This window comes from Mugil cephalus, chromosome 18 (assembly GCF_022458985.1).
Source record: "Mugil cephalus isolate CIBA_MC_2020 chromosome 18, CIBA_Mcephalus_1.1, whole genome shotgun sequence".
NCBI lineage: Eukaryota > Metazoa > Chordata > Actinopteri > Mugiliformes > Mugilidae > Mugil > Mugil cephalus.
Genome location: NC_061787.1, coordinates 21,150,100 through 21,174,646, shown reverse-complemented (window position 1 = coordinate 21,174,646; position 24,547 = coordinate 21,150,100). Strand labels below are relative to the sequence as shown.

At 42.3% G+C, this 24,547-nt stretch overlaps 1 protein-coding gene across 2 annotated transcripts in view; it reads right to left on the bottom strand.

The window, feature by feature from the left end:
* kcnh2b (potassium voltage-gated channel, subfamily H (eag-related), member 2b) overlaps positions 1 to 24,547 on the bottom strand; it is a 205,474-nt gene that overhangs the window by 5,542 nt on the left and 175,385 nt on the right. The window contains exons 7-22 of one of the 2 annotated variants that reach the window (XM_047567727.1): positions 16,819 to 16,998; positions 16,100 to 16,200; positions 15,361 to 15,499; positions 12,871 to 13,025; positions 12,527 to 12,621; positions 11,580 to 11,720; positions 9,629 to 9,828; positions 9,431 to 9,493; positions 4,315 to 4,567; positions 3,405 to 3,598; positions 3,138 to 3,240; positions 2,853 to 3,004; positions 2,624 to 2,768; positions 2,350 to 2,539; positions 1,425 to 1,530; positions 958 to 1,095 (exon numbers count right to left, since the gene is read on the bottom strand). In XM_047567727.1, coding sequence (XP_047423683.1) covers positions 958 to 1,095; positions 1,425 to 1,530; positions 2,350 to 2,539; positions 2,624 to 2,768; positions 2,853 to 3,004; positions 3,138 to 3,240; positions 3,405 to 3,598; positions 4,315 to 4,567; positions 9,431 to 9,493; positions 9,629 to 9,828; positions 11,580 to 11,720; positions 12,527 to 12,621; positions 12,871 to 13,025; positions 15,361 to 15,499; positions 16,100 to 16,200; positions 16,819 to 16,998 — 2,355 coding nt within the window. The remainder of the gene's footprint in view (positions 1 to 957; positions 1,096 to 1,424; positions 1,531 to 2,349; positions 2,540 to 2,623; positions 2,769 to 2,852; positions 3,005 to 3,137; positions 3,241 to 3,404; positions 3,599 to 4,314; positions 4,568 to 9,430; positions 9,494 to 9,628; positions 9,829 to 11,579; positions 11,721 to 12,526; positions 12,622 to 12,870; positions 13,026 to 15,360; positions 15,500 to 16,099; positions 16,201 to 16,818; positions 16,999 to 24,547) is intronic. The other variant, XM_047567728.1, reaches the window with a different exon arrangement.

The window sequence follows — 24,547 nt, the reverse complement described above, 5'->3', positions numbered from 1 at the left end:
GGTGTGAAAGCACCCGAAAAGTCAAAGTTAACTAATGTGCACTGTGATTCACAACAAAAATAACTTGAGAAATATTTAAAGGAACCCTCACTCTATGCCTCCATTTTTTTCTTTTTTTTGCTATAATCAGTTGTTATTTTGATTGATTTTCCTTAGGCTCATTTTCAGTGAATAAATTTGGAGAACAAATGTATGTCTGTGAAGGTTCTCAGCCATGGCCATGGTAGTTCATAAGGCGTTTTAGAGATAACAACATCAAAATCTTAGCCCGACAAGACAGAGCAAAGGAAGAAGGAGTAAAGAAAGATTTGAAAAAAACTTCTCTTAGCAGAGGAGGTTCCCTGAGATGTAATCTATCATCAGTTTACAAAATAGTCCTATCTTCTGTCCCCAAGAAGTTTCAACCCCATTCACACTTTGAGACTGGAAGCTCCCACTGATCGTCCATAGAGAAAGTGGTTAATGGACAAATAGTAGGTAAGTATCCAGCTGTTAATGGGAATTAGTAGCACCAGCTTCTGGTTCTACAGAAACAAGTCGAGCACGTTTCAGATGGGTTTTTATCCACAGAGTTCCCTATTTAAATCTCAGCCTCCCACCAGTCCCTCAGAGCTGAAGAAACTGCTTGATTGAGTGGTGAAACATCTTCTATAAATGCAATGTGTATTTATTTGTAAAGTGTTTGCATCAAAAACTATCATGTCATAAGCAGAGCTACGATATGCTCTGATTCATTCTGCTGCTAATTAGTAGACATCATTCAGATAAACTCCACTATTAAAATGTGCCTGAGAAAAAACACACTAAGTGGGAGCCTTGCTAATTTAAAGTTCCATGCTCTGTGCACATCTAACGGTGAGCAAGGAAAACACTCAATCAGCAAAGACTCCACTCAATACCCTCAGATGTATTAATGTGTGACAGAAGGACAGAGTAAAAAAGGTTTGTGATACAGACCTGTGATAGGGAGGCCAGGGTGTCTGTCTCCAGAGGTGAAACAGGCAGAACCAGTCTCTCTCCCGGTCCTGGTCCTGGTCCTGGTCCTGGACCTGGGCCTGGACCTGGACCTGGACCTGGACCAGGGTAGGGTGAGACCTGCAGAAGAAACAACACTTTCATTTGTCTGTGTGAAGCGTAGCCTTCTGTCCGTACAGAAGTACATTATACATTATGTTCCCAAACATAATGAAGAGCTGCCTTACTCCCTGCACCTGCTGACAGGATGACTTAGTGTTTTCTCAAAGACTGATGCTTATGACTACAAGTCCCACAGCATTCACTGTGTGTGAGTGTTTAAGCCATTGACACTGACTGTAAGACATTAACTTAAATTAAAGCCATATACATGGTTACAGTACATTGGACGCCGTTTGCCAGTGTGTGTGTTTTTCTTTCAGTACTAAATAAAATAAGTGCGTTATTACCTGAGGTGGTGATGAGACGGCGCTGTAGGCAGGAGGAACCAGGGCCATCTGTCTCTGCAGCAGCTGCATGATCACTCCGATGTCCGTCGACATGCGACTCTCCAACCTGCACAGTGTGTAGGAGGCAGAAAAATAATGACTAAGAACTGGGAGCTCACACAAATGTCTGATGTGAATCCTCGTTGCAAAGACACATTCTGCAAAAACAACTCATTCAGGTACAAACTGTAAAATGCACTGATGGACGACCACCGCCTTGTGAACTGTCCATTCACTTTTTAAAACTTTGTCCTGCTTATATCGCATTGTTTAGTTACTGTTGCTGTTTCATCAGCATTTCGTCCTTTGTCACAGTGTGAAACAGATAAATGTGTGGTGCACAGAAAGAGGATGTTTAGAACTGAATACAAAACCTGCTGGTTCTATTCGAGACTCCTATACACCTAATTAGGACTCATCCTGCTGTCGTTTTAAAACTTTGTTCAACTTCTTGGATGTCTGGCAGCGACTTTACCACATGAACAGATATTTTCAATACTTCGGAGAGCACTGGTCCTCTTACACGCCACTACACTCCATCCAAATTGGTTCAGCTGGCTCACACATCCTGTCGAGTGCATTCCTCAATCTGGTCAATCATGCGTTAAATCTCTGAGCATCCCAGCTTCACACCAGTACAAAGACATACAGCATGTGATCCAAACAAGACCTAACAAAGGAGGCTCATCCAGCCACAGGGTTGGAAAACCTGGAGCTAAGAGGCTCCTTTCAGAGGTAGTCAGGTAAAAGAAACAATCAGATGATGGTCAGTGACTTCACTTTTGCCTTATTTTTTTCTGCACAAAAAAAAAAAAAAAAGCACACACAAAAGAGCAGCTCCAGCCAGCCTGGCAGCACACACGTGCAGACACCCTGCCAGCTGTACCTGTTCAGCTGTTTCTGCAGCAGGTCCAGACGCGTGTCCAGCTGGTTGCGTTGCTGCCGGCTCAGGCTGTGCAGCGGTGTGTTGAGGGGCGGGGGGGAAGCCAGGCTGCAGCTGGGAACCTCCTGGTACTGACCGCCCCCCCGGCTCTCTCCCCAGAAGCTGAAGATGTTAGACACGCCTGAGAATGCACCTGCGCAGCACGAGGTGGGAGAAGGAGAGAAGTGAGTGTGACGCGTGGGAGGGATTATTCTACAGCGATGCTGCTCTGTTTTACCTGACAGGGCATTGCAGGTGTTGCCAGTCTTGGGGTCTCCATCGCCCTCGGCGTTCTCACTGAAGTTCAGGGGCGCGGCCTGAGCCTGGGCGCTCTCCAGCACTGCAGGCGGAGGTGCGAGACTAGTCATGACTGACTCCTCCCCCTGTAAGAAGAGAACATCCAGGACATCAGCGTTACCTCATATTCAGGGAGTACAGGGATTCTTGATGACAGTTTGACGTCTCACCTCATCACCACTTGAGTGTGAGGACACCGAGCTTCGATGTGCCGCCCACTGTCTCTTCGTTGCCTCCTCCTGTTTTTGGTTGTTGGCAGCCTCCCGCTGTTTTCGTCTTGCAGACTTATTGGACTTTTTGATTTCTCCGGCATCTGCATCATCTGGACAGATGAAGAAAAAAAGAGTTAAACTCATCAGGCCAGAGGAGATTAGAAGTAACTTGGCAGAAAAACCCACATCCTTAATCATTCAGGTTTTTAATGAACAGTAAAACAAAGAGACAGAAGGACGTACCTTTTTCTGTCCGTCTACGGAATGATAACTTCCTTCTCCTCAATTTGTTGAATCCTCCACAGTTGGAGTCATCACTACTAGGAGAGCCAGGGATCATGTTGGTCTGAAATGAGGACCAGCAGTGAACAATAAGTTGTGAGATAAAAAAAAAAAATCTCAACGTCTTGATGCACCCCACAGAATATGTAAACAAAGATGTTTATGTGTCACTGTCCTTGATCTTCTGAGTTTATATTCTCACTTCTTACACTGACTTTGCCAACTCACATCTCTGAGGTTGAAGGTGATTTCCAGGTTGTTCCAGAAGTGGTCTGCAAACTCAGGATACATGTCCAGCACCTCCAGAACATCTTCCCTGAAGATTTTGTGGAGGTCGCAGTACGTCAGAGCCCTCACGTCGGCGTTGGACTTACCCGATCGGGCGTACAGGTTGATGGGCTCGCCAAAGATGTCGTTCTTCCCTGCGAAGAGTGAAAAAGAAGATTGGAAATAGATGAAAGAGAGCGTCTTCCGCTGCACTGCGGACACAGACTCTGGAACAACAAATGGAAACAGGACAGAGAACAAGAGAGAAATAGCCTTTTGGATGATCTTACATTTAGGCGCAAACAGGCTATTTGTTATATTCTGTTAAATGAAAATGGTATTTGTCTCTATTCTGTAGCTTAATGCCAATCAAACAGATCAAGTACTTGAGCAGATTCATGGAATAAATCTACTCGTGATGATGACATCTAAATAGATTATACCAAATTTCCAAGTAACTTTTTATTGGTCTCCCTTGTGCCACCAAAAAAGTTGTGTCTCATCAGAGAATGGACCTTCTGAGGGTGTCCTGTGGTGTCTGGCAATGTTCAATGTCATTTACTTCTCCTCTCAGTGGTCATAATTTTGTGGCTGATCAACATAAGGAGAAACACTCCTAATGTTTAGGAATGACTTTTCACTCACCAGTAGATGGCACTACCAGCTAATACATATTTTACAGTTTTTGGAAAGCAGCATGTGTCTGCATGGACACCAATAATGAAAATACTGGAAGATCCTTCCTTGTAGATTCAAATTTAAAGATCAAACTGAACTGTGTTTCCGTTCTTTCCTTGTAACATGGAGGAGAAGATTGGTGGGGAAAAAGTACACACACACTTCATTATTATTAGCAGTAGTAGTATTTTACCCAAGATGGCGACCACCACATCTCCCCTCAGTATCTCTATCGATCCCCTGGATATGAAGTAGAGGGCAGTGAGGACATCCCCAGCGTGGACCAGCGTGTCACCGGGGGGCGCGTGGGTGGTCTTGAACTTCATGGCCAAAGCCCGGAGGCAGCCCTTGGTGGAGCCTTTAAAAGCCTTGCAGTTCTGGAGCAACGTCCGGTTGAGATGGAGGCAGATATCCGCCTGGAGACACTCAGGGAAACCTTTCAGCACCTGGGGAGGAGAGGGGAGGTGGGCGTGGGGGGGGGGTCGGGGGAGAAGGGAAGAAAAGGGAGGCGAGGACGGGAGGGAGAAGGAAGGCAGGAGGAAATCAAAAACAAAAGAATGGTGAGAATTAAATATAAGCAAAGCAAAAGAAGCGAAAAAAAGAACATAAAGACGTAGACGGGCGAAAGAAATAAAGGAGAGGTAGGAACAAGAAAGGAAGCGTATAAATTGATAGAGAAAGGTTACACCAGTACTGATATAACATTACAGGCAGCTGATTGATGCAGAACATAAACCTAATGTCAAATAAATGTCACGGATTATGTATCCTTTAAGAGCGCTAATAAAAAAGTAGTCTTTACTGTTTTTATGGCCTTCATCCCTGCTTGTGAACACTCCTGGGACATTAGCCTTTTACTATTATTACACCGTTCCACAAATTAAAATGACAAATCTAAACCACCTATACATACATCTATCAGCAGGTACTGGTTTAAGCATTAGGGAAGTCACGAAGTCACAGTTTCAATTGCATTTTTTTAGGATTTTAACCTCTTAGTAGAAGGCAAGTGTCAGCAGTTTGGTGATTTTTTTTTTTTTTTTTGCTCTTTAAAAACTAATCATTGATTCTTGGAGCTTTACTACCAGAATTATTTCAAAAGACCAATCAGAGCAGAGCCAGCAGACCCAGGGAGAGTAATTAATATGAAAAATCGGCACAATTTTGATATGTTCACAGTGAGCACGGCTCTTTTAAGCAGTGAGCTACGAGCCTCTCTTGTAACTCTGCTGCACCTAAACACCCACACTGCCTTTCTCCCTCTTCCATTTCACCCACTGTCATCCATTTCCTTCATTTCAGCCTTCACCAGGCTCCCTTTTCATCCCTCCCTATTGGCCACTGTCCATTTCTTTTTGCCTCACTCACCATCTCTGTGTATAGTTTACTTTGCTGACGACATTGTCTCGTTTCAGTGACTACCTTTACCTCTTTCAGTGTCTCAAACTTTTGTCCCATCACACACACACACACACGCACACACACACACACGCACACCAGTCTGTCTTTACTCTTTGTTGTTGACTTGTGTGATGTCAGGCACGACTCCAAAATGTGCTGATGTTACAAAAGCCAGCTGGATCGTGGCTGCAGTTTAATGGTGCATTTAGCAGATGCTGAACTGCTGACTTCCAAGGCCTCGCTGCTGTTGTTTTCATTTAGAAGTGTGCTGCCATGAGCTATTATTATGGCCTATTATTCCTGGAGGGTTTCTACTGAGCAATGCTGCGTAGCATGGAGGAAAACCTTTCAGCAGAAAACCCACTGTACACGAAAGGGACAAACACTTTTTACCCAACATTCAGGCTACCCACCACAATCAGTGATCTCCTCCAGTAAGATAAGTTTCGTCAGTGTTCAGAAAGAGAGAACATTAACGAAAAGCTACCTTCATTGAGCGGCAACAACCACCTTCAACTCATGACTGGAAGATCAAGGAGCAGGTGGTGAACCTCCTGCAGGGCAAGGACCCTGTCCACCCCAATCCTGTCACCATACAGCAGAGGGGTAGTGGAGATGGTGGACACCAACAAATTTCTTGGAGTGCAACTAGACGACAGACTGGACGGGTCATAAAACAGTGAAGGCCTCTGCAGGAAAGGACAAAGCAAGCTGTTCCTCCTGAGGAGGCTCAGGTGCTTTAACGCGTGTGCTACACTGCTATAGGTGTTCTACCAGTCTGGGGTGGATGCCGTTCTGCTGTGGTGTGTTGGGTGTGAAGTGCCTGTAGTGAGGAAGGAACTGGACAGTGTGGAAGAAGTAAAGGAGAGAATAAGAAGCTGAAATGATCATGGATAACTCTCCTGAGCATATTCAGTCCCAGACTCATCCAGCCATGCGGCTTTAAACATTTAGGTTGGGTGACAATGATGGTTCAGATGAAGTGAACTGACTCTGACTTCACTTTGTCAAACACTTTAGTTCATAACCATATACCTGCAAAATGTATGAACTACCTACCAGCCTCAGCTACAGTTTGGATTTAGTGCAAAATGATGAACATTATCTTAATAACTGGATAAATTACATTCAGCATGCAGCCCCACTGCACTGCAACCAAAGCATAAAAGATGTCTGGGTTCTAGTTTCCTGAAATAGGGCGCAAATGCAAAAACAATGCATAAAAGAAGCTAAATCTCCACATGCGCAACGCTAATAGGTGTTACCGCTTCCTGTCTGAGGGCAACATGGGGTCTAAACCAGCCATAACCAGATGTAACAGATGGAAGAGAGGCTGAACACAGAATCTTCAGTAGTGACCATTCGCATGCAGCGCTCTATTCTGCATCATCTTTCAGAGTTTTATTCATCCTTCAATTTGAATTTATAGGCAGGATAAAATAAGAAATAATCCAGAGAAAACATGGATGACTTATCTACAGTACAAGCGCTTATTTATATAAATTGTTCACAATTTCTTGTTGTTTTGCACCTGATGAATCCTGCACCTCAAGTGTTCACGACCCAGTAGCATATAGGTAGTATATACTGTATGAGTTCTACTGTTAGATTAATGGCTAATAGTTGGATTTGAGTTGGAGATAATTGGTTTGTGTTGGGTTTCAGGTGCAGGGTGGTCTCAAAACTAAGAAGAACTAAGAAATGACCTTGCGATATGACCGTTCTTTAAAAAATTTCAACATTAATGGCTGCATATAGGATGGATCTGGAAGCCACATCTGCAAATATGTCGAGGAATTTAACTTTTAATAAAAAACAAAATCTGCACAGATTTGCTGGCTCTCTAGACAAATGCTGCAGGCAACTGCTGTACCGTCTAATATTAAGATTTATTTGCCATATCGGCATTAATGCTTCTTTCCACTGCAGATGTAGATGATATTATTGTTAAAAATCTCCCCCTTAGTCACATCACACCACTGAGCTAAATGCACAATAAATATTCCCTGAGTCTGCATTCACGTTCCTCTGTCTAAAAAGTTTTCTAAAAGCCTAAACCAGAACAAAGAAGCTCTAACTAACACTAGTATCAATAGGACCAAATACAAACCTCAAGTGTAGCAGAAATCTATTTGGAGGTTTTGCTGTGTACACTGAATCATTTCAATTTGATCATATTCTCTATGCTTCCACACAGCAGAGCAAACCTAAGAGCCTCACTGCTTCTGCAGGCAATAACCCAACACCCTTGAAAGAACTGATATTTATTTTGTAGGCTATTGATTTCTGTGAATCTCTGCATAAGTCCCACATATTCACACGGGTCGGCTGCAAAGGAGAAGCCTCGGAGCAGATCCAGGGCCCTGCTCGATACCTCTCCCCATCCTCAGCGCTCCTGCTGCTCCCAGCCTCTCATCAGAGCTGCATTGTTCTCTCTCACACTGCCGTGAAAGAAGGACGTCGGAGCTGATGTGAATCGGCAGCCAGACGCGACCTACTCCACGCAATCACAATCGTCATCACCGCAAACATTCTCTAATCCAGTCCGCTCACCGTCCCACACTTGAGCAGGCCTTGAAGAGAGCAGCGTGATGTGAAAAGAGGGGAGGGGCTGACGCAGGAGAACCAGCTCCAAACAATGCTTTGAGAAAATTAGTTTCCTCTCTTACTTCAATGACTCGCTTATTACACCGAGAGGAAACAAGATTTCAGTGATGGAATATTGTGTTTGCATTGGGCGTTCGCGCCCAAACACAGTTGCTTCTTGACAATAATGAGCTGCTGATTATGCGCCTGACTTCTTTAACAGAATTCAGCCACCGGAAAAAAGCATTTTGAAGTTACAAGCAGATGTATTTGTAATTAAGATCGTTGGACAGCTTGCAAAAAACAGACTGTTTATATGTGCATACACCAATCAGCCACAACAATAAAACCACTGACAGGAGAAGTAAATAACACTGACCGTCTTGTAACAATTCAATGTTCCACTTGGAAACTTTTGGATCTGGTATTCATGTGGATGTTACTTAGACATGTAGCACTCACCCAGACCAGACCAGACACCCCCACCCCATAGCAATGACACTCCTTGACCCCCAGCAGGATGCCTGGTCTCCAAATTCATTACACCCAAACTGATCAAGTATCTGTGGGATGATCCCCTCAACCCATAGGACCCAAAGACCCCCACTAACAACATTCTGTTTCCAGACACCACAGGACACCCTCAGAAGACTCATGTCCATTCTCTGATGAGTCACAACTGTTTTGGAGGTACAAGGGAGACCTACACATTAAATAGGAACGTGGTCATAATGTTTCTCCTACAAATCCACATATTCCACTCATACACACAGTGTATAGATACTTCAAATACAAGTACCACATTAAGTGTGAGACTACATACACGTGTGCCTCTAAGTCAGAGCCAGTGCAGAGAAAGCTATGACTTTGCATGAGCAGCGGCACCGTCCTATACAGTGTGACTAACAGCGTTGGGGTTGAGGTCGACTCTACACACCAAGCATGTAGGGAGCGCAGCGTTTGTATTCATTGACAGGTATGACTCACTGTGCCTGTGGGTGTCTGCGTTTCAGATAGTGTGAAGGCACAAGTGTTTTTCTCTTATTCCAGCAGCCAACACGTTTGAATCGATTTGTCTTGACTCATGCATGTTTGCCTGCCTATGCTTTAAAAATGTGCGCAAATAAACACGTCAGTGTGTCGGAATATAGTGAGCATCTTTGTGTATGTGTGTGTGTACGTTAGACAGTGTAGAAAGACCATTATGCATGTAAACAAATTGTAGGTTTGCTGCACATACGTCAACTCATCTATTTGCCCATGTTTAAATATGTGTGTGTGCGTGTGTGTTTGTGTGTGTGTGCATAATCAATCATACTCACATCATTCCTATTGTGTCTGATGGTGTCGAACCATGCATGCTGAGACAAAGTCTTCCAATCATCCTATTAACGTACAATGCAGGCTCAAAATACTCTTCCAGCCTTTGCATGTGCACACGTGTGCGCAGCATTCATTCATTAACATGAACACACTGGGTGGTGGGCACACAGGATTTGGGTGTGGATCGGGACACTCACAGCGTTCATGTCGATGCCGTTGGTGTAAGACCAGGCGTGCTGGAAGTACTCCTCCAGCCTCTGCCTGAGCGGGTTGGGGATCTGGTGGAACCGGATGAACTCCCGGACCCTCAGCATCTGGGTGTGGTAGCGGGCCGTCCCAGAGTAGAGCCGCTGGATGATGGCGGACACGTTCCCAAAGATGCTGGCATACATCAGGGCTGCAGGTGGGAGGATTTTCAAAATTAGAAGAGGGAGGAAACAAGAGAAGGTAGGAGCAAAAGGAAGGGGTGGAGGATAGTACAGGCACAAAGTGACAATGGCCCGACACTTTTCTTGTTTGATAAAAATACACAGAGTAAACGTCCACAGCCTAGTGTGATATGTTCAGTAAAAACACAGTAAGTGAAGCAAGGCAAGAAAATATAAAGTGTGGTATACAGTGTTTGGATTCATCATAGGTGTAGATGAAACAATGACAAAAAAAGTTTTCATATAACTGTTGTGCGACAAATCAGCAATACTAGATGTTTTCACACGAGGACAAAAAACTCTGGAGAAGAGATGAATCGCAAGTTTGACTGATCTAAACGGCTTTTGTCTGTAGAGGACAAAGTGTTTTGTGTTGTGTCCTTCATGAGCCTCCTGTTGTCATGTTGGATCCTGCTAACCTCCCAACCCTCTGTCAGCTCCCATCACCGTCCACATCACCCACCCATAAACGCTTTGTGTGTATTTGTACGTTTGCGTGTGTCACAAGGGACACGGCTCGTCTGGCTCGTTTTCAAATGCTCATTGTTACGTACAATATATACTATATACAATTAAAAAAGAAACAAAAGACAGGAAAAAAATAAAAAGATTTCCAATGAAAAACTTAAATTTCTGGTAATGTTCGAAAACACACGTATCTGGCCCCACGCCTTGTCAGTATTAATAATTCATTATTCAGTGTTTTCTCACTACTATGTTATTTACATAATATAAGCACATTCACAAACTGAAAAAGATAAAATAATAAAAGCTAATTAATATTTAAAGTGAAGTCTCTTCTTCACCCTATAGCTCATGAAAATCATCTCTTTACCCCCCCACCACAAACATCTTTTGTATATTGTTAGGAAGTAGATTATTTCTTACCTTGAACATAATATGTGTGTACATATTGTTTGTAAAATGCTCTTGTAAGTGTTTCCCCAGACTTCCACACAGTAATCTAATTATGGTAATACCAGAGAGCAGTATACAATATATCATGTTTTGTGGTTCAGTATATCTCTAACTTTTCCCAGTATTACAATACTTTTTGCTAACTTATTACATACATATGTTATATAAGGTTTCCAGCAGATTTTACTGTCAGAAATTTAGTTTCATTCAGTCTCAATGTTTACATTATCAATCATGATTTGTGTTTGAGCAATAGATTTATTGTTTTGAAATAACATAATGTCAGTTGTATTCTGATTTAGAAATATTTGTTTGAGTCAAACTATGTCTTCAGTTCATACATTTTTGATGTGACTAATAGCTTCTGTGGATTCTGTGGAAGAGCTTTATCCTCTTACCGCTACAAATGACTGTAATTATAGTCTATCACTACTATTACCTATTGTATAGTACCATGTACAGTAGGTAAATGACCAGTTAGTTGTTTGGGAACTAAGCTGCATTTCACATACAGTGTTAATTTATTTATTTTTACTCTGATACTTTGCATACTTTGTCTAGGATGGAAGCTAGAATAATTGATCGCTTTCATCTGGATTTGCTCCTTTGGGGCTAAATAATATTCTAGCAAAGGTGTAAAGAAGTAACAGCCATCTAGTCACACATCATTTTAGTGCTGTGGATGTCTCTTGTTGGACTATCCAATTGCATTCAGGGATCATGTTTTTCTCAGCATCAGTTTAAACATGCCCCATCATGAAATGTAACCTACTACAGTTTACCAATAGTTACTGGTACTTACACCCGATCAGCATGACGCAGATGGAGAAGATCTTCTCAGAGTTAGTGTTGGGAGACACGTTTCCAAATCCCACACTGGTCAGACTGCTGAAGGTGAAGTACAGAGCCGTGACGTACTTGTCTTTGATGGAAGGTCCTGAACCTGGTGTGGAGAAAGAGAAAGAAAGAGGGAAAGAGGTAACACACACATAATAGTTATATAGAAATAATACAATCATATTAAAATCTATTTAGACTTTGTGTCTTTTTAAATTCTTTTCATTCTCTGATGGGATCTCTGTCATGATATTGTGTTTTGTTACTTCAGTTTTAATCCTGTTTGGTTTTCTTTGTGTTTCAGTTCTGAAAGTGTCTTCCTTCTTGTTTTGTTTCTTGCTTTACTTCCTGCTTGTGTGTGCTCCGCCCTCATTAGTTTCACCTGTGTCTCGTTGACTCCTCAGTCCCTCTGTCAAGTCAGCTATGGAGTTATCCCTCTTGTTTCCTGGTATTTCAGTTCTTCATGCTTCCCAGTTCTCCCCAGTTTTTGTTTTTTGCATTTCACCTGCTTTGGGATTTGTGTCTTGCCTCTCAACTCCTTTTTGTTCCTGATCAGTAAGTTTTCATTAAAGGCCTTCGGGCTCCTGCTCCCTCCTCCGGTTTTGTCTCGTGTTTGGGTCCTACTTCACCTCTCAACAAATAATAGGCTTGCTCTGGAGGTTTCAGGCTGGTTTTTGTAAAGTGTCTTGAGACTATTTGTATTGTTATTGGTGCTATATAAATAAAACCGAATTGAATTGAATAATCCTCAACTAATATCTCTCTCTGATTGCTGTAACGACAATGATATTTCAGCAGGGGAATGGGCCTCTTTTTTATGTGTGTGTGTGTAATATATATACACACCTATAAAGTTCAGCTAACCAGTGTGAATAAACCCACTTTTTATAACATTATTTGAGTTTTAAATACCTTTTACAGAGTCATTGTAGTGTTTTCCCAGCTGGTCCCCCAGTGTGTGGAGCCAGCCTATTGAGCCGTTCCTCTCTACACTGCCAATTGCATACCTGGAAAGAAATTAATAGGAACAAAAATCTGATTGAAAAATGTGCAATTATTTAACAATCCATTTTTTTCTGCAAGTTTTCCAGCACTTTTGTAGAAAATAAACTGTGGTCCTAATGTGGTCGACAATACATTTGTCACACTATGGCTTATGTAACTGGTTCTGCAGATAGAGACAGGACCATTGTCGTGTTATTTCAAAGTGAATGTGCACGTTTTCTCATTCATTGGACAGTCTTGAGGCGTTGTACCAGATGCAGGCCAGCCAGTGAGCGATGAGGGCGAAGGTGCACATGAGAAGGAAGAGGACAGCCGCGCCGTACTCTGAATAGCGGTCCAGCTTCCTGGCCACGCGAACCAATCGCAGGAGGCGTGCTGTTTTCAACAGGCCAATCAGAGTCGTGGTCTAATGGGAGAGGTGAAGACAGAGAGAGAGAGAGAAAAGTAGAGATAAGGTATTGGGCACGACAGAAACAAAGTCCCTCGGCTCTCTGTCAAACATACACATTTCTACACACGGGCGGCGGCAACAGTGGCCTGACGTGATTCACTGTTGGTGAAGAGGTGGTAAATCTTGACTCCCATTCATTATTGTCGGGCTGTCTGCTCCCTCTCCTTTCTTCTTGTATTCAGCTGGCCCCCATCGTGTCCATACAACAAATAAATAACCCTACAGATTACTGTGCTGGCAGAGTGCCTGGCTCTGCTGTGTGTGTGTTTGAGTGTGTGTGTGTCCTCATAGTAAATAATAGCCGTCTGCTAAGGGGGAAATATCCACTTTTGTTTTTGGCTCAGCGGCCTGTTTCCGGACATCATCAATGAAGTGGACCAAGGCCAAGCTTTCCCCCAGGCAGCATTTGAATATTGGGGAGTTTCCACCGTTGTCATTTTCAGATGGCTTCAAACTCTTTTGTAAATAAAAATGCTTTATGCTCAAAGATGTGTTTCAAGTGTGGGATTAACCTTTGCCCGAGCTGCTTTGTGGTGTCAGTCTGTGAACCTCCTGCCTCCATGGTTTTAGTCCTCATTATATGGGGGAAGTATCCACATAGAGCAACTGCAACACAACTACATAAATGTGTCCTCACTTCCTTGCATTGGCCAAACTGATGCCATTTTCCCAGCCGCCATCTTGCGACTTTGAGTCTAAAACGACACTAAAACCAAAAAAAAAAAGAAAAGAAAACTGATATGTTACAATATTATATTAACTACTTGAAATGTCAGAAACTATCCTTGAAAAAAAAAAAAGTTTGATGTGTATTTTAGTGTTTTATTTTGGCCCAATGCCACCCTCACTAACAGGGAGGAGGTGGAACTTATGATCTATAGTTCCAGTCACCAGGGGGAGCTCTACTTGCTTTGGTTTCACTTAGGAGGAGCAGTTCTGCCATCTATACTTATGCAATCTATGGGTGCAACACTGATTACTGGCAGAGAGAGACTTTGTACATTTTTGCAAGAATGCTTTTTATGTGCAACTGAGCCACCGTGACCAAGCAGTTTCCCTTGTGGAGGAATAAAGTCTTAGTCTGCTGTATCCATAAACACTAAAGAAAGGCAATTGGACTTAGAGTTTCTTGAAGACATTTCATTCAAGTCATCAAGTCCTAAAGGACTGGTGGGAGAGTAGGGGTTTAAATAGGAACATCTGTGGGTGTTACCCATCACTAACTCACGAGTGACCAGATAGTTGTGAAGGAAGCGATGGATATCAAATAGGAGAAACCTTCCTGAAGAGAGGAGGTGGACTGAGATATATCTGTCATCAACAATTTAGAACAATACCTTTTATATTCAGGATTTAATTCATTTTAATTTCACATATACAGGATGCAGGAAGTTTACTCAGAGCTTCTCTCTCCCCAACATTTCTTCTACCTATAATTAGGACTAAATTACACAAGTTCTGTCTGAAATCAAATCTTCTCAATTTAGTGGAATACAATAACCCCCTACAGTTTTATCTGAAGAGCCCAGTGTGTACATTTCCTACACAATGGCATCAAATTTAACGAAATTTCAAAATGGAGCAAAGACAGTCTTGCCCACGCATCTTTTTGCAACAATGCGAAATGATGATGATGACGACTGCTTGATACATACACACCCCCACACAGAAAGTGTGGGGGTCTTTTACACACTTCTTTCATCTTTATGAGATTCTTTCTAGGAAGCTGCTTAAAAATTATGAACAAAGCCAATTTGCAGTATTGTTAGCCAGAAGAAGTCCCAGATCCTCAGGCCAGAGAAGCTGTCAAGAACGTTTGCGTCATAAATGTTAAAAAAATAAAAAAGAACCAAAACATAATAATTAATATTTTCTCATACTATGTTTTTTTTAATGAGCTGCATTGTGTTCACAGCTCAGTGTGATGTGAGGTGGACATATTTTATATATATATATATATATTTGGATGCTCCACAAATCTAACTTCCCTACAGAGACAATTAAATTATGAAACTAAAACTTAATCACCTCTGCTGCCTCTCTGTTTTTGTCTCTTATTCCCTTTGCCTCCTCCCTGCGTCCCTTCGCTTTCCTCTCTCAGCTTGTTATGTTCACTTTATTCCATTAGAATAAAAACACAGGCGGAGATGGCAGACACCGTGTCAGCGCACCATTTGTCTCTCGTCCCTTTCATCCCTCCATCTCACTATGCCCTCGCTCTCTTTGCCCTCCCTCTTTAACTTCTAAGTACAAAGGCAGCCCTCTTTTCTACCCATCCACTGGGACACACCTCCTCTCCGTTGCGGTAGATGAGCAGGTCGAAGGGAATAGCGGCCACCATGTCGATGAGGAACCAGCCTTTGAAATAGTGGACAGCGATACGCACCGGGTGGCTCACCACTTCATCATTAGTGTTCACGTAGGTCGTCCTGAGAGACAGAGACAGAGATGGAGCTGACACACAATCAATGACTGGGAAGTCATTTTCAACCCTTAACATTTATTTCTTTTCAGGTAGCTCAAATAAGTAATGAAGATGTACTTTTTTCAAATTATTATGGTAATAAGAGTTTATTAGATTTATATTGAATGATACATTTCATCCTTTAATATACGAAAAAGGAAAACAGAACTAAAGTAAACTAAAGGAAAAAACTGTTTTATTTATCACAGACATGATGTTGGAGCAATATTCAAATATGAGTTTAGTCTTTCTGACACAAGGTATCTGATCATCTGAATTTCTCTCTGAGCATTTGTCTTGTGAATCTGAAAACCAAGTTTACTCACCAAGAAACATCACAAGATGTTGTGTTGAACATGCCCTGGGCAGTCGTTATTAAGTCTTATATTAACTTTGTCTTTTTCGATTAGACTACAAATTGATGGTTATTTTTATTTATTTATTTTTTTTCCTTTTCTTTCAGTTTAAAAATCTATACCAAAAAGTGCACGGACCCCCAGAGCACTGGTTTTTGCAGACAAAAGTATTTAATTTTGAGGGCTGTACATGCAGCTGCAGTTCAGACCTGAAGTTGATGAGGATGTCAATGATGAACATGATGTCCACTATGAGGTCCACCACGTTGAGAGGAGAGCAGTAGCCACAACTTTGCATGGCTGCCTCTTCCTGAGAGAGAGGAGAGACACAAAGAAGTGTAAGAGTACAGAACACAGAGAAAATATGAGTAGACAGGAGAAGAGAACTATCGTCTACTCCTCCAAAAATAGATCCGTTCTATGTGACTACATCTTTCAAATGGATTAGCATTAAGGGCTTTAAGATAATTTGCATACGCATTTAGACAAAACATGAGAAATGAGACAGAAACAGAGCACTCAGCAGGATGGGAGTCTGAGGAGAAGCTACAGGGCTTCAACACAGATCTGGAGTAAACAAAAGCTTTGTAAGAAATATTCTCTCCTTCAGTGTTACTTTCTTTAGAGGGGTTCGCCAGCTTCTGTTGGTGAAACCCTTCCTTCTGTTGCTTCAAGAATATAATCACACAAAAGAACCCTCTCAGTTTATTACAAAACATATTGATGGAAGTACTGTTTCACAATAAAAGTATATGAAGATCATGTTAGATCTTTGTTCTCATGATAAATAGAACAGGCGTCTAACAGTGGGGGGCAGGAATGTGTCCCTGTCTGAGAGACTCAAGTCAGGTCCAAACACTGTGGCCATCTGAGGCAACTTGGGGGTAAAACATTAATGAATAATTCTGTCCTTGGGATGAGGCCGCACCTGGTCGTTGAGGAGGAACGCGGCCGAGTAGGGCGTCAGGATGGCGGTGTAGATGACCAGCAGCAGGATGAGCCAGTCCCACACCGCCTTGAAGGGGCTGTAGTGCAACACGGTCCACTTGTGGATGCGAGGAGCCTGGAGTTTGTACTCCGGCAGCACATCTGCACCCAGAGACAGGACCTGGAGTAGGGGGAGAGGAGAGCACAGGGCCGGTCAGATGAGGAACACTAGCAGCCTTGTTTTTAGATAGATTCATTTGTATTTTTAGTTATGAGAAGGCAGTCCATAATTCTAATAAAGACTTAAAATCTTATCTACCAGCCACTATCTGTCTAGTGGGCTGTTTAACCATGAGGCTGTCTACATAAAGATGCACAGACAGACATTCATAGTCACAAATGTACTGTGCTTTCAGTCATTACAGCATTCTTCCTGTGTTTGCAGCAGTACAGGCAGCGCTCATTGAAGATGAAAATTGTTCTGAAGGTGATGACCCTCTTGCGTTTCTCCTCGAATACAAACCCACAGTCAATCTAAATGTGCGAATGCATGCTAATGTATAGATACACATATAAACTATAGTGAGTCCACACACTCACATCCTCCAAAGCTTTAATTCCAGTCACACGTCTCTGAACGAGTAGTTCTGAGACAAATAGTTTAGCTCAAAAGCAGCGAGGAACAACACACACCCATAGTGTTACAAACACATCCTGCACAGACAAGCACGCACACAAACACACATCAAGTCTAAGTAGCTTTACTTGCAGTGATGTATTCGACTGTCTGTGCTGCACTTGGCCCGGATGGGAGAAGGAATAAAATCAGTACACAGAGGCATTAGCACAGCCCGCCCCGTGCCTCTGCCTAATAGAATCATGCAGTGAACTATCACAAGCTTGGCTGCTGTGCTGAACGCAAAGGCAGAGCTAAGACCGAGCCAGTGACAAGCCCAGAGGTGAGTTCTGACTGGCGTTTAGAGCGTGGATGTGTGCACTGACAAATACTATGGAAACAGAAATGCACTGCAATTAACGTGGCTTGCAGATATTAACAATGCCTTGTGGTTCATTCTACCACTTATATATAAAACTCCAAGAGACATCTTACAATATAATAAGGCTGGCTTTAAAAAAATATGATCTGAATCCAGCTTCTTCTGAAACCCTCGTAAAATCCTGAATAAAAAGCTGACATTTTAGAATTCATGCCATTCGTGTATCCTCTTGTTAGAAATCTCACTGACGCCGGTTACACATGACTAGTCTTGCACAACAAGATCCGAACACGTGTGAGGGAGATCCAGAACACGACGGAAGCTCCAGCTCTGGGAGCACCGTCAGAACTAGGGCTGATGTGTGGCAGCATTTTGGATTTAAGAACTATGACGACAAAGAAGTTCTGGACAAAGCAAATGCAGGATGTGTCAGCATATTGTACTACAAATCTACAAAACCATTTATTTCTGAAATTGAAATATCTCTAAATGAAGTGACCTTGTGAATCAGGAAATCAAAAGTACTCAGCCCTACAATATCATGACATTTAAAGGTCCTAGTACATGGTACAGTGTTGGTACTCTTCATTTTGTCATTGTTGCTGTGTCAAATATATGTGGAACAACTGATCTATGGATCACTCTTCTTTGTGTTTGTGGTCCTTTAGCTTTGCCTCAAGCTGAGGAAAACACGGAACACAAACTTCTCTGGAGTGGAGTTTTTCCACTTCTCATGGTGAACGGTTTGCTGTCATCTTTCACATTCTGGTTTTAACCAATCAGCATTTGACCGACGCAGGGACAGTTTATAGTTGTCTCGAATTTCCATAATACCTCAGAGAGATACACAAACACACACCAACAAGGTGAATCAACTATGAGCGTAGAGGTGCATCATTTCTGAAATTCTGTAAAAAACTAAAATTTGAAGTTTTCTTTACAGAGTGAAATTTAAGATATATTCAGAAAGTTTTTTATTTTTTTTATTTTGAGTATTTACAACAACACCAGATTAACAGCAGAGGTAGATACATTGCGGTTTAGACAAATTTTGACCACTAATGACATACGTAAATACCCTCAAATACCAAATTCTAATCATTTACGAGCAGTATTGTAGGCTGTATTGTGTATGCATGTGCTGACATTGTCTCGTTTTGTGCATTGAACAGTGAGACCATGAAAAAGTCAATTTTCTGTCCATAAATACTAAAGGTTCAAACTTTGCCAGAGCTCGATAAAATCCTGTGAGCCGCAGCTATAGGAAGAAAGAAACGCTGTTACTTTGGTGCACAAACTCAACACTGCTGCAGGAGGTAAACTTCAGTAGGAGCATTTGTATTCAGGTGGAGTCGACCTGCGTTTGGTTGGGGAGTTTAGTGACAGTACGACACGCTGAATAACTTCAAACAGAGTCCCCAGAGAATATGTGTGAGCAGTGTTTAACAATCACAGCTTAACAATACTCATAGTTTATTGAAGTGGTTAAACACAGCATATCGAGCTCCCTGATGGTAAACGATTCTTTCCTTCAGCTCCCCTCACCTCTGGATTTCCTTCTCACTCACTCCACTCAGCTTTCATTAGTCTTCACTCCACTTTTTTCTTGTTCCTGTTTCTTCCTGCCCTCCCCTTGACCCCTTAAAGCTCTCGCCTCGTCACTTAATCTGCTTTTCGCATGGTTCTGTCCAGCAGTCCGCCCTCCACCTTTCCACCTCTTTTTTCGTCCACACAGCCAACAGCCCAGTCACTTTTCATTCATCCCGTCACCCAGTCGTCCTCCATCCACTCTCACCTTGCTTTCTTCTCCTGCTTCAAAGAATGGCTTTTCGTTCCACCCTCCGTTTCTCTTTTTCCTGCCGTCTTCCTCCCTCAAGGCTCCGAGAAGCTCCTCCTCTGTCGCAGTTTTTATTATTACCATTCTTCCTCTATTTCCAGCATCTACTGCCTCTTTACATCATGGCAGACCTTATGCATGCGATTATGATTAAAGCCTGAAACATCTGGCAGGCGAGGATTAAACATCCCTAATTCTCTCTGTATTTCCTCAAGAGCTGTTGTTGATGTATAACCAAAAGTTGGCACTGTAATATTTGCTTGATTTATTAAAAATGAGCGAGGAATATTTCAGTGTTTATCAACACAGCTGTTCCATATCTTAGCCAGCACCTCAGAACTCTGGCTCCTTCAAATGCTTCATTCTCAAGAATGTATGCACTCCTTCAGGAGAGATCCTACTTGCATAAAATTACACTTGTGCTAGTATTCGATTTCGTTTGAATACTAGAATGTATTAGCCTTTTCTTAGACTTATTTAATGTGTAACTATGAAACTTTATCAGTTGAGTGTAGTCTTGGATCTCTTCATCTAAACTGCACTCACATCTTGCAATAATTCTAACTTGGTTCATGATTGGTCCTAATTTTGATGGAAAAATTAGAGTTGATGAGTTTGAAAATGGATATCCATCAGCAGTGAGTGTAGGGAAGCACTGGCATTTATTGCTGTTCTGTGGTTCATGTACCAGTGTGTATGAAAAACATCTAGGCTACGCTATGTGAATATATTTGATGAAAAGGAGCTCTGCTGCAACCAGAAATCTCTGTAGATTCCGCACTTCACCACATATGCATCAGGTGAAGTGTTTTTATAGTCACGTTGGACCAGGGATGATACTGTGGTCAGTGTAAACAGGCTGCTCCAGAGACCACACTTTCTAACCAGGCTCATCTTGGTTCATTTGTTCCAGAGTGGACTGTGATTGCTGTGTTCCCACCAGAAAAAATGAACCGACCTAAGAGATTAATGCTCCACAACTTCGATGTGAAAGCACCACAAGAAAAAAAGTCTCCACAAATATCCCAGATGAGAGTTAGCAAAATAAATATTTAATTCAATACACTATATTTAAAAAAGACAAACTAGCCACGGGTGACACATGCATGAGGTTCTGCAGCTGAAGAGCGGCGTCTCCTTCAGGTCCCTTCTGCACTTCTTTTTATATTCACACTTCATCAGGTGTGGCTGATGAGGCTAAGTGAGCCAAAAACACTTGCACTGCTGCTGCAAGGCCAGCGGTGACATATTATGAGAAAATGTTTGAAGTTCAGGGTTCCTTGAGGTCTTCAGGTGTCAGAAGTTCTCAGTGAATGAAATTCCTTACGGGGCTGATCAGTGTTCGCAGCTGTGGAAACCTTTCAGAGAACTGCAGGCATGTAACAAATATAGAATGAAGACTAAAAAACAGGCATTAATCACTCTTATCACGATTTTGAGAACAGAGTGTAAAATGAATTAGCTGTTGTTACATTGTTAATGTAAACACTGTGTAGTTTTATGATTTTTGCTGTATAGTTTTATTGATGTGTGAATGTGACATTTAATCTATCATTTACATTGGGTGACAAAGCTCCAGTACCAGTTGCCATATTGACACATAAATGCTGCATCCACTGATCAGCCAAAACATTAAAACCACTGAAAGGAGAAGTAAATATCATTTACCATCTTTTGACAATTCAGTGTTCTGCTGTAAATTCTTTGGACCTGGCATTCATGTGGTTGTGACTTAAACATGTAGCACCCACCTAGACCCACCATCCCCAGCAGGATGCTGCCTGACACAGACACACACACACAAATTCTTTAGGACTAACTAAAAAAACATGAAGAACAGCACGAGGTGTTGACCTGGCCTCCAAATTCACTAGATCCCAAACTGATGATCCACAGAGGATCTTCCCCTCAACCCATAGGATCCAAAGGCCCCCCGTTAACAACAGTCACAACGTCACAACTGTTTTGGAGGCACAAGGGAGACCTACACAATATTAGGAGGTGTTGACCTGGCCACCAAATTCACTAGATCCCGAACTGAACAAGTGTCTGTGGGATGATCCTCCCCTCATCCCATAGGACCCAAAGACCCCCACTAACAACATTCTGTTATCAGACACCACAGGACACCCTCACAAGGCCCAATCCTCTTTGCCTTTTCTGCTCCGTCCTTTTTCACATCTCAGGACTCGGTATTACACTTCTGTATATGTGCCCTACAGTTCAGTCAAGTGCCCCTCTCAGCTGTGTGCCCCCTCCTGGAGTATATCTCGCGGGTTATTTATATCTGTGTGAAACTGAAAAACATTTGCCACGAGGACTGTTAAAAAGTGCAGATGTCAAGACACATTTAAATGCAGATAGGGCAAAGATGTGTTTGAGGACAGCACTCGGGGGAGTGCAGTAGACGACTGCGTGCGCTATCAAGATGATGTGTTCTTCCCACTTCGTCCCCAAAACGCAGTTTGTTCCTGTCACTGTAGCACTTAGCGCTGGAACTAATGGGGTTTCACATGGACTGTTTCAAGGTCTGACTGGAAACTACAATTAAAATGAACTAAACAAGATATTCAGGAGTAATTTATAGTGAAATGAAACAATCGCTCCCAAACACAAGCCTTAGCTCAGGCTGTCCATTAGACCACTTCAGACCGTGTCACTTCTACTTTATGTGACACTGAGTGATTTTAGAGTGACAGGAGAGCAGAAAAGAGGACAAGAGATGCTTTGTGACAACACATACATCAAATTTAAGGTCAAAATGCCAGACACGGGGTGTGCTCCCGCTAAACCATCAAGGCCTTCAAACTGTCTCTGCATTCTGCAATGTCACTTTTCAGCACAATGACAGGATAGAAGTGTTCCAAGTCTGCTTCCTATTATTTTTGCCTTAACAAGATATTATACACTGACAGTGCCAGAGATTTAATCAAGTTTAATAAAGCTAAAAATGGCTGGAGAGTAAATACTGTATGGAAGGAAATTAAAAGAAAGAGAGGAGACTGAGAAAGAGCGAGAGAAAAGGAGGTGACGCACGATGATGACCTCAAAGATAAGTTGAAGGAGCCAAACTCATTAAGTGTCTTTGCAGTCTGACGCTGCTTCGAATCTCAGATCGGCCACACCTAGTGGCTGGCACGGGAGATAAAACTAAAATGATGCTACCTGCAGCGAGACAGACTTTGACCTCAACACCCTCAAATCCAACACAGCCTCTGCATCTTTTCATACAATCCTTAGTTTATGGAGAGATGGCGAGATTGAAAAGTGGCTGATCACAGGCTGTAGCATATGCTATGACCTGATATACTGCTACAAGCACTAGCCCAGGTTAGTCTATAGCCACATTAGCCCATTACCCGGATACACAGATCTGGCATAACATTATGACCACCTTGTGCCTCCAAAACAGTTGTGGACCTTCTGAGGACATTCTGTGGTGTCTGAATGTTGCTAGTGGGGGCCTTTGGATCCTGTGGGTTGAGGTGAGGGGGCTCTGTGGATCATTGTCTGGTCTAGGTGGGTGCTACATGTCTAAGTAACATCCTCATGAATGCTAAAAGTTTCCCAGCAGAACATTTGTATTGTTACAAGGTGGTAAATGTTATTTACGTCTTCTGTCAGTGGTCATAAAGTTGTGGCTGATCTGTGTATGCATAATGAGATAATCTTTGCAAACATTATTTCCATAAAATATAACCTTCTGAACACTGTAAGTAGTGCTTCACCTTGTCAACATATATGTGCTAAATTTGGATTGTTTTGTATGTGACAAGTCAGAAGTCAGACTTTTTTTTTTTTTGCTGAGCCACCGTACTGATGTCTGCGAAGAAATATGAGTCAAAGAATAAAAGGAAACTCATAAAGCAGTACAAAGATAGATAAGGTCACAGCCTGGAGTTGAGAACTTTGAAAGTGATGACTCACTTTTTTATACAGACAACAAAGACACACACACAGAGTGCAGCTACAGCCCTATCAAAGGTGATGACTGAATGGTCAAAGCCACTTCTTTCATTAATCTTCAATCAAATGTTCCATCGGTGCAGAAGACTGAGCCCCAGCTCAAGCACACACAGCTGCACAGGTATTTACAGGAGGTTTTGCACAAAGTTGCACTGATGAAAGGGAAGTGACTGGAAAGACAAGGTGTACCTGAGAAAACAACTTTTTCTTGCTGTCACACTTGTAAGAAACTAAAAGTTTTGACTGACAGGCAAATCATCACATTTGACGGAACACCTCCACATTCCTCAGGCAACTCTTATACCACATTTTTAACGGCATTACGGGAGGCGAGCTGCTTTTAGCTTAAAAGAAGAGCATGTTTCCGTCCAGCTCTCTGTGATCGCGCAGTTGCGCTCATCAAACTTGACACCGTGCGTGTTGAAAACTTTGCGGGGGTCCCAGAGGGGAGTGAACAAAGACAAATTGCACGACATGAGCGGTTAACGGCAGCTGAAGGCACTCGGGCAACGCGCACCATCCATCTGCTTGGTAGGGGGGTGTTGATGGTTTTGGAAAGCCTCCATTTCTCACATTGTGTGAGATTCATTTGGCAACTTCTGCCTGTGTGGACAGTTGAATAAAAAAAGACAATAACCACGATAAAAAAAAAAAAAAAAATTAGTCCAAGCATTTTAATGAATACTCAGCTGAGTTTTAAAGACATTAATGACCATCTTTTCAATTGGCTCTTTGTTCGAAACACTGAACAAACTTTTGTCTTTTGTCCAGACAGACAGAGGCAGACACCCAAAGCGTCCCTTTCTGTCGTGTGTCAGGCTCAAGTGAGTTGGTGTAGTCAAAAAAGCTTTAGATAATAACGAAACTGAAAATCCGACACTCGTTTTTCACATCTGTAAACACGTTACACATTAATACAAACTCTTTCC